At 32.5% G+C, this 10,276-nt stretch overlaps 2 protein-coding genes across 4 annotated transcripts; one reads left to right on the top strand and one right to left on the bottom strand.

The window, feature by feature from the left end:
- Positions 1-60: 60 nt before the first annotated feature.
- On the top strand, positions 61-3,305 carry Rasp (protein-cysteine N-palmitoyltransferase Rasp). Of its 2 annotated transcripts, XM_076425619.1 has the most exons (7): positions 79-536; positions 962-1,143; positions 1,219-1,647; positions 1,729-1,869; positions 2,170-2,387; positions 2,475-2,809; positions 2,980-3,302. In XM_076425619.1, exons 1-7 carry the CDS (start codon positions 419-421, stop codon positions 3,072-3,074), a joined length of 1,518 nt encoding a protein of 505 aa, XP_076281734.1. In that variant the 5' UTR covers positions 79-418; the 3' UTR covers positions 3,075-3,302. The 2 variants fall into 2 exon arrangements, with proteins under 2 accessions (XP_076281732.1, XP_076281734.1); XM_076425617.1 differs by having other exon boundaries at positions 61-536; positions 962-1,647; positions 2,980-3,305.
- Positions 3,306-3,790: 485 nt separating this feature from the next.
- LOC143209651 (uncharacterized) lies at positions 3,791-10,254 on the bottom strand. Of its 2 annotated transcripts, XM_076425591.1 has the most exons (7): positions 9,999-10,254; positions 8,695-9,075; positions 8,230-8,612; positions 7,688-7,799; positions 7,176-7,620; positions 5,887-6,830; positions 5,654-5,816 (listed from the first exon to the last, which is right to left on the bottom strand). In XM_076425591.1, the coding sequence occupies exons 1-7, from the start codon at positions 10,045-10,047 to the stop codon at positions 5,800-5,802; spliced, it is 2,331 nt and encodes a 776-aa protein (XP_076281706.1). In that variant the 5' UTR covers positions 10,048-10,254; the 3' UTR covers positions 5,654-5,799. The 2 variants fall into 2 exon arrangements, with proteins under 2 accessions (XP_076281705.1, XP_076281706.1); XM_076425590.1 differs by having other exon boundaries at positions 3,791-6,830.
- Between the last annotated feature and the right edge of the window lie 22 nt (positions 10,255-10,276).

Raw genomic sequence — 10,276 nt, 5'->3', positions numbered from 1 at the left:
GATTAGAAGAAATAATGTTTACCATTTTTTATTTTACCAATCGATAGAATGTAAAAGAATGTCTTTTTCATTGTGTATGCTGAGGAAAGAAACGAATGCGAATATGACAGTTCGACCGTTAAACAGTCCGTTTCGAATTTTAAATTTAACCTCAATCGAGGAATGGCTGATTGCTGGATCTGTGGATCACACATGGTTACCCCTACCGCTTTGGTCCATTTTGTTTAACCATGTTTAGCAAGACAAAGCAAAAGAGCAAATCTTTTCAAAACAGTTTTACATTCGATTTGATCGAAGAATAAATAGTTCTAATAGATTCAATTTAAAGGTATTTGAATTGGGATGCGTAAATTATTTGAAGATCAAACTGTGACGATTGTGCACAGAAAGAAGGCGGCAAATTCAACTGCAATTAATTATGTCGACAGTGATAAACAGAGCTACAAGCTTACCAAAATATGAAAGTCTGTTTTACTTTACCTGTTGGACCGGCGCCGTTCTCTATTCCGTTTATAAAGTATCTTTATTCAGTACTTGTAAGAATCGGAAGGTATTAATCATCCGCACATTACCTACCAGTGGAGATTTAATAGTTTTTCAAAATCCATGATCCATAACTGAGTATTCTTTAATGAATTCATTCTCGTATGATTTAAAAGAATATTTTTCACTTTGTTAATATAATGATTAAACTGCGGATCTTCATGCAAAATAAAAATTGTCTGCATCGATTGGAAGAAATAGAAACTAAATTAAATGTTATTCCTTCCCTTAATGATTTTAATAGAGGAGAAATCATATATTGACATCGTCAATCTTGAATTTCATCTCAATTTTCCTATAAATGCATAAAGATCCGCAGTCTAATAATGATTGTTGAAAATTCTATTAATAGGGCTCTCGGTAGGTAAAGTGTTAACATAAGAATTTCACTGTCTAATGTTTTGTCTGTAACTTTTAGACTTCAACGATTATCATGATGTCTACAATGATTTTTCTCAAGGATGGATATGGCTAGGAAGGAAACAAGACGTTTCCGATCAAGAATGGAAAACATGGATACCGTTAATAACCAGATTAATGCCATGGTTATTTCTTCATCACTCCGTTAGCCATGTCATAAAAGCTTTACCAAACACCATGGTTCGACATATTCATACTTTTCCGCGCACTAATCTGTTTCTTTCTTATTTACTAATTAACAATGTATTCTTACAGCTATTATGCTACTGGTACATTTTCACATCTGTCTCATTCTTGTATTTTTCTATCGGTATATCAGGCGCATTATGCACGCTAATTCAGCCAAGCGTATTGTATATTCTAACATATAAACGCAAGAACCATATCATATGGCTCATAAATACATTATTCTTGTTCTTAATACATTTCCTCAAAATTCCTGACGGCGCTTTTCAAAATATGCTACAACTGAGCGACGAAGAACATTATCTTCTAACTCTTACAATGTGTTGGATTCAATTAAGAAGCATTAGTTGCAGCATAGACAAACATATATCCGTGGCGAATTATTACGACGATACATCGCACTTCTTCAGGAATTTTTTGTGGGCATTAGCGTACTCCTTATATTTGCCCACGTTACATTTAGGTCCATTGATTTTATACCATGAATTCATAGATTCTGTACGTATAAAGTGTCTTTCTCTGTTAAACACGCTTATCAATCAAATTTATTAATATAAATAATGTGTAAATTTGTTGCAGATAAAAAAACCATTCCAAGCTTGGAAATTAGCCGAACTCGGATGTTTTCTTTTAAATCTAGCGAGATATGTGTTCTGGATACTATTTGCTGATTTTTGCTTACATTTTCTTTATTTTAACGCAATGCATTATCATCCTAAGGTAAACCAACTGTTTTACAGAAATGTAGGAAGATAATAAATTTTTTAAATGTTTTCGGCGCAACGGTTCGATCGTTTATTACGAATTATAAAGCAACTTTGCTAATTGTCAAACAAAATCAACGTTTCGATCCCAGTTTGGATCTTTTTCAAGATTTATTTGAATCGCGTCTGTAATAAACGATCGAACCATTGCGCTGAAAACATTTAAAAATTTATTATCAGCAAATACGATCGAAAGAAGAAACATATTTAATGTAGGAAGATAATTGAAGTAATTCTTCTCTACTTTTTACACCAGGCTGTCGAATCTTTAAATCCATGGGCTTTGTATGGATTAGGATACTGCATGGGTCAATTTTTTCTAATTAAATATGTTGTAGTATATGGTCTGAATCGTTCTTTGTGTGGAATTGATCGGATTAAAGCTCCTTCCCAGCCAAAATGTGTGGCGAGAGTCCATTTGTATTCTGATATGTGGAAATATTTTGACGAGGGTTTATACAAATTTCTTGTAAGGTACATTACATGAAAAATATTGTACTTCCTTCAAATGATTAGGATCAAATAATAGATGGTAAAAAGAAAATGTATTATGCTTTTCAGATATATGTACACACCATTGTTAACATCGAATTTTAATAAGCTGCTTGCTTCATTTCTGTGCTTTACATTCGTTTTCGTGTGGCACGGAATGCAAACAAATATTTGTATTTGGGCATTCCTGAATTTCGTAGGATTGAACGTTGAGAACTTCATGAAGTTAATCGAGAAGAGTAAATATTGCGCTAACATACGGGAAAGATATATGTCGCCAACAAATGCTCGAAGAGTTCATTGTGTTTTAACAAGTCCCTTGCTGGCAATGTCAGTAATATCGAACTTTTATTTCTTCGCCGGCGAGGAAGTTGGACATATCTATGTTTATAGGATATTAAACGGTATCGTTTTCATTTTAAATTATTTATTCTTCTAGCGAACTAGTCGGTCTAACATCTTTAAAAAATTCAAGTCCTTTGGACCAATTTTTAAAAAGTTATGCGATTTTTAAGAGTGTTCACTTAATATTGCTGCTGACTGTATATCAAGTAAAACTTACTACTGATTGCAGATATGTGGTACTCCACTATTATTTTACTCTATTTCCTGTACTGCTGCTGCCAAGTTTCCATAGATATAAAAAGCTGGGAATCGAGAGAATTCTGAGAAATCGGAAATCATTACTCGCACGAACGAGAAACTCTGTTCTGGAAAACTTTAACAGGGTGGGTGATTACAAGATCAAGCAATGTTGAACTATTTTATTGTTTTAAGTACAAAATGGGTATAAAAATACAATATGTAACTAAAATTATTGTTCACATTAACATCGTTACAATTAAGTTATGTTTATTACAAATTAGAATAAAAAAAAGATTTAGTACAAAGTATATGTGTGATTATTTTTTATATATTAGTTATAGTTATTACAATATTATGTAGCAATTTGCTTTACAATGTACCTAAGGCACGTCATAGTTTACAACGAACAAATGCATGTATGAAATCGTAGGTTTTCAATTATTACAGTCCTTCTGTTTTACTGCAGTACATAAAAAATTGACTTGTTCGAATGTTATTACATATGTACTGGAATATAAAAAATGTATACATTTTGTTCATTCGAGTATTACAAATTTTCGTTTCAATTTCAGCTATTGTTCTAATAGAACATTCGTATTGCCGTGGTTTTACTTCTAATTGTATCTTCTTAAATTATTTATTATTTATTCGTATTAGGTTCGTAACAAAATGTTTGTGCTACATAAAAATGTTGAATACACTGTTCTACAGCAATTTATCTCTGCAGAGACTTTTTAATGTGACATAATAATTTTAATGTTTGCATCGTATTTTCGAAACAATATATATTAAATTAAAAACATTATTATGCTATATATCAATTTGTATACAAAGAGTTTATAATAAATAACGTTTTTAGAGCATTTAAAATTTTGGAGTACTCTCTTTAGGAATGTTGATCTCAATTCGAATTTATACTACTGTCTAATAAACAACTCAGTGTATGTAGACATACTACCGATGATTATTTACAGTGGAGACTTGAACAAAAAATATAGTTAATTTTATTTTGATTAGAAAGTATATTGGAGTATCTAAAATCTAAATACACTAGATCATGAGCGTATAATATATCTTCTTGTATTCTTCGTAATATTTAAATTAAAGATAAACCTTCTAAAATTTCATTTAGATTATATTGAAAGTATTAATTTGTTTAAAAATTGTTCGTGCGAAATGTACAAAAAATATAGTTACTGGGATTGATATCTCACACTTTTCTTTCACAATCTTTAGAATAAATTTCTTTTAGCCACCAATATAAACGATTCATTACGTATAACTTCGTAATTCCTTAATTTCGAATTTTTTAAAATTTAAGCAGTGAAAAATAGAAACTTTTCGAATTAGAAAAAGAGGCACTATATTTAATGTTATATGAAACGTGTTCAGACTTTGTATTTAAATAATTTTTACAGACTATCGCTAGTAGATCGTAACAAAATATTAACATATTTTATTAAACTTTTCAAAATATATGTGTTATAAAAGTTCATTAATTATTACTTATAAATTATATTATATTTGTTGCATTTATACTTTCGCGAAAAGAAACTATTAATTTTTATGGAAGACATTTTGTAATTATCCTGAAAGGAATAATATATTGATTAACTATGTTTAACAATTGTACTTTAACTTCAAAAGATAATAGTTGTAGTATGCTTTCGATATTCTTAAATATATATAAAGACACAGCGGACTGAACTTGGTTGTTTATAGCTTCGCCGAATGAAAATACACATTTCAATAAAATGATTAAATAAATGGTAAATAATATTGAAAGTTATATAAATTTCAGAGAAGCAGAAATATACCTATAAATCTATAAAATAACATGTATTAATATTAAAGTTTTGTTGTTGTTAAACGAATTGTAAATTTGCGCACCGTGTTTATTAACATTTGGCACATCAATGAATGTTACTGCTATTAAGTAATTGTTTTATAACAATGTGTGTTTAAGTAAACTTGATCCATCGTGATATTACCTACTTTCGTAACACATATGTACATACAATTTCTAATTGGAAATTTAATAAAAGTGTTTCTCTATTTCAACAATTGGAATGACTAACATATATGGAGGCTCGGTAACATATTATATTTTGAGAAAAGGGAAAGATACACATTGTGAACATTGCAAAAATAGTCTTACTTTATAAGATGGAAATTAGAACATTTTCATTTGTTTCTTTTGCGATCTTATTAGATATAAAAGCTATGCTAATACTGTGCATTTTGCAAGATCGAAATCATGAAAAAATATTTTGTTGGATTCGATTTTATAGAATTTTTTTATCTATACGGTCGATATCGTTTTTGAGACGGTATAAAATATTAAATATATATTTTTTCCTATTAATATTTACACGTCGAAACCTCAAAGTGTTGTTCTCATATTTTACACGCTATAACTATACTTTCATAAAAATGTTATTTTAGCTGTAAAAGTTTATTGCTCTTAATCGGATGTTCCTCAAATTTATTCGAAAGAATTTTACTTACTTCTTCGTAATATTTACGCCGAAACTGTCGACAGTGTTAGTTTGTTCAATCTTAAGGATGTTGTTCTGTAAAGCGTCGTTAGTCAATAATAAAATGGTATTTTCATTTCCGTTTTGATTGATATTGACTTTTTGAACATGTTTACTCGTTAGCTTTCGATTTTGATTCGGCTGCAATTTCGATTTTGTTTGCCCATTGTGACAAGCTTGAAATTGCGGAACAATGTTGACACATTTATTTTGTACTATTATACTTGTCAATGGTTCGTTATTAATATATATACGCTGTTTCGTTTGATGCATTAGTTTCTGACCCTTTCTAAAAATGTTGTTCAATGGTGTAATTACACGACTTTTTATTAAATCTCGTACGATAGTTTGATGGTTACCTATTGCTTTATCTTGGTTCAGTATAGATTCTTCATTCTGTTCTAATAAAATATTTTTAGCAGCTTCGTTAACGTTTTGATTATCTGGCTGCAGAATGTTGGTGTTTATTAAATCTCTCGCCAAAATAATTTCATGTTTTTCTTCGTAAGATTTATCATCATGAATGTTGACATTATTATCGTCTTCGTCTTCTTCGGTAAGAATTATATGCCTATTGCAATGTTCATCAATAGTTTCGCTCAAGAGCCCGTTACAAAATTGTTCCTCGTTATGCTCTACTATTTGAATACGATTTTTAAATTGTTTCCCCGCGAACTCGAAATTTTCTTGAAATTCTGTATTATTTTCATTCTCGTCATTAATCGAACTGTTATATTCGATTTTAATATATGACGATGGCTCGTTAATGCTCTGATAAATTAACTCAGATTTATCGTCTTTAATTACTTCTAACTTATTGTAAGAAACATTTTGTAATTCTGGCAAGTTCCCTTGTACTTTATCCGTGTATTCCATCGGTAACCTATCCTCGGCTTTATTAGAAACTCTATTATCTATAGGTATTTCAGTCTCTATAGAATCAGTCTTATTTAATTGAGATTCCGAGCAAACCTCGTAAGTGTCAAAACAGTTCTTGATAAGCTTTATTGCATCGTTCGACTCCCAATTTCTGTTATTATCGTTAGCATCGTTATTTATAATATATCTTTCAGTCGTAACATTTTGAAATTGATTGTTATCGCTTTGATAATCCATTAATGTTTTTGCTGCGGTTATAGCCTCGTCTACCACACGTTCCTTGGCTACATCGTTCTTCTTCTTCCTGTTAGTCCGTACTTTTTGAAAGTCTTCTTCGGAGAGATATAATAATTCTCCAGTAGTTGTTAAAACTTTACCGTGTCTTGTTTTCAAATGGCGTTTGTAAGTATTTCTGGTCTTAAACCTATTCGACGAAAGAATAGTTTAGTAAGCACGATTTAAAGCAGTGCACATATGAAAAAGATTTAAAGACATCAGCTATTCGTTTCAGCTTAATCACATAATTCAAAGAAGAAAGAAATTATTATTTCGCTCCTGTGTCTTGCAATCAATGCAGACATTTTTTATTTTGCATAAAGATCCGCAGTCTAGTGATTTTGTAATGTTTAGTGAATTCTAAAGGTGTGGGACGGGTTCTCGAAAATTTCTTGCACACCTCTAGTGAATTTACAAAAAGTAGAACTTTAAAACGAAGTCTAATAAATTGATTATCATGACTTGCATTTAGAAATGTCGCTGATCAACTTACCTCTGCCCACAATCGTCACATCCAAATGGTGCTTCTCCAGTATGACGGCGTCGATGTTCCCTAAAGTGCGACGGATGTCTGAACTTCTTTCCGCAATCATGACACGTGAATCGTGTTTGATTTTGATGAATTAGCATGTGATACTTTAAACTGTGCCTTCTCGTAAAAACTGCTCTGCATATACGACATTCGTATGGTTTTATTCCAGCATGACTCCGATAATGAGATACCAAAGTTGTCGGTGCTGTAAAACTTCTTGGCGGATTACAAATTCGACATTCAAGATTGCTCCCAGTTGGGTTTCCCTTCTTCTTGATACGATCCATGAACGCTAGTGCCATTTCCCGTTCTTCTTTGCTGGTACCTATAAACTTTGCTTTCCCTTTAGGTTTAGTTGTTGTGATCTCTGAATTTTTGTTGCAGTTATCGGCTGACCATGATATGTCTGAAAATAAAAGGCGCCGTGTGATGTATGAAAGTTTTGAGAACTATCGTGGAAAATCGTAAATTACCAGGTAAATAGATGGTGTCTGGTTCTTGACTGATTTTCTCCGACAGTTTTTGATTGATGTGCGAATACTCCTTCATGTGAACGGTATCTGCGCCGACAACCATAAGTACAATCTGCGAAGAACAGTTGATTTCAGTATTTACGAATTATACAGGGTGTCCCAGAACAAGTGTCGTTCCTTGAAATGGGAGGTTCCTGAGACCATTCTAAGAGACATTTTCCTTTGCACCAATGTCAACTGCGGCTTTGTTTAGGAGTTATTAACGAAAAACACGGACCAATCAGAGCGCGCCCTGGCCCGGCGCGCCAAGCCGCGCCGGCAAGCGAGTGCCGCGGTACGCCGTGACATCGCATCGTGACGGCGCGGCGGCCCAGGGCGCGCTCTGATTGGTCCGTGTTTTTCGTTAATAACTCCTAAACAAAGCCGCAGTTGACATTGGTGCAAAGGAAAATGTCCCTTAGAATGGTCTCAGGAACCTCCCATTTCAAGGAACGACACTTGTTCTGGGACACCCTGTATATTTAGATACAATTTATGCTTACATTTTCATCCATTCCTGCGTTTTCTAGGACATTACCAAGAGTTGCTTCCTTACCGCTAGGATCCTCATCTTTCAAGCGCTCAAAGTAACTGTGATCCCCGAAAACTTTGAAGTCTGTTTTATCTATGTCATTTTGCTCGGCGTTATGCAGTTTCTTAGATTTATCCAGTTTCTCGAAACTTTTATTTTTATCTAATTCTTTGAAGCTGGAATCGTTTAATAGAATGTCTCGAAGATAATTCGTTGATTTTTCTATGATAACGTTCTTGTTCTCCTTGTTCAATGTCTCCTGCGGTTTTCTCGACGATTGTAGTCTATTCTTCTTACTTTGAGAATTTGTCTTATTATTTTTATGATTCACAGACTTCACGGTAAAAGTTTTATCTACAAATATGCAAGAATAAATATATACAACTTTTTCGTTATGATTGTAGCGTAATTATACATTTTTCTGGTGCTTACTCACAGGTTTCTTTGTTCGTTTTTAAATATTCCAAATGTTCCGCCAAATGCGCTTTAATAGACATCCTTGCTCTTCCTTCGCTCGCGAAACTGGTGTACTTCTGGCCGCATCCCACAACCAAGGCACAAGTATAAGAATATTGTCTTTTCAATTCGTCGCTCGTAAAAATCGAGAACTGTTTCACTAATTGCGATGCAGGCATAGACAAAAGCTGAGGCACGCTAAAAGATACTTCTTGGGGTTTTCTTCGTGTATAATCTTTTTTCAATTTGCATTGCGTTGTTAATAATGATTTGTTATGCGTTTTCTCCGAGTGCAATGTTTGAGATGCAACTTCTGCTAGCATATCTAGTAAAGCGGCAGGACTGTCGCTTCCCATAATACCTGAAATGATCGTATAGTCGTTAAACGATTAATTATACAAACAGATCTGTATACAGTAGAACCTCGATTATCCGAGCCTGTGATGTTCGAATTCTTTATTGTCTGAATACTTTCCACAAAGAATTAGTTTGCGTTAACCAATAATAATTAATATATTAATCCATAAGGATTAATTATCCGAACAATCATGTTCCACTAATCAGCACGGATAATCGAAGTTCTGCTGTACTTGTACTCTTATAAAAAAGAATTACACATATATTGGGATGGCAAGAAAGTAATTTTGATATTTTAAGATGAAATATAAAACCCAATTTTCGGGAAATTTTATAGTTTTACGAGCGTGAAATTACGAAACTACCAGAAAGATGGAAAAATATTTAGATATATGTATATATACACATAAGATATTTACACGTATATATACATATACAAAAATATATATAAAATAAGCATTCCTTAAAGGCATTACTATAGAAAAATTTAGACATCGAAATACGTAATTTTCAACATTTTATTTGCGAGAAGTACAAAATGCATACTTCTTTTGTGTCAAGTGTTAGTGAACTTGCAACAACAATAAGTATGTTGATCCTTTGCTGACATCATGACATATGACAGTCAGTCTACGGAACATGAATATTTTTCGATTTCATAAGTATAATTAAGGAATTCGATCCAGTATTAAAGCATAAAAAAAAGAAATAAACATGTTTTAGAAACAATAACTTTCGATTTGTTCTCTGTGTTGAATAAAAATTCTTATTTTCCAAGCGTCATTCTAGCAGACGCCATAAGGACGCCCAGCAGACGGCTTTTCAATTCGTCTTTCCAACATCTTTAAATATCTATAGATTTGTTTAGTAATGCTAGTTTGTTAGGAAGTCGGAAATTTTTGTTATTTAAAACGAATAAACGAGTACCTCCATTGTACGAATTAGAAGTGTATTCATGGTTTGTTTTGGTGTTCATTATGGCATTCGCATTCGCGGCGTGTCTTCATTCCACTGCCTTCTGTGCACAACAGGTTCCTTCTTGTTGCTTCCTTGTTTGTTCTTCTTTCTTGTCAATTCTGGAGTCAGTATTGCCAATCTGTGAAACGAACGGTCGGTAAATTCCAGGTAAATTCTAAATTACAACCTGATGCAAACTATATACAGTTTTATTTATTATATTTATTGATTTAAGAAGATCTGAATCG

This window comes from Lasioglossum baleicum, chromosome 6, assembly GCF_051020765.1.
Source record: "Lasioglossum baleicum chromosome 6, iyLasBale1, whole genome shotgun sequence".
In the NCBI taxonomy this organism is placed as follows: domain Eukaryota; kingdom Metazoa; phylum Arthropoda; class Insecta; order Hymenoptera; family Halictidae; genus Lasioglossum; species Lasioglossum baleicum.
Note: the sequence above shows the minus strand (reverse complement) of the source record. Positions and strands in the feature narration are given on the sequence as shown.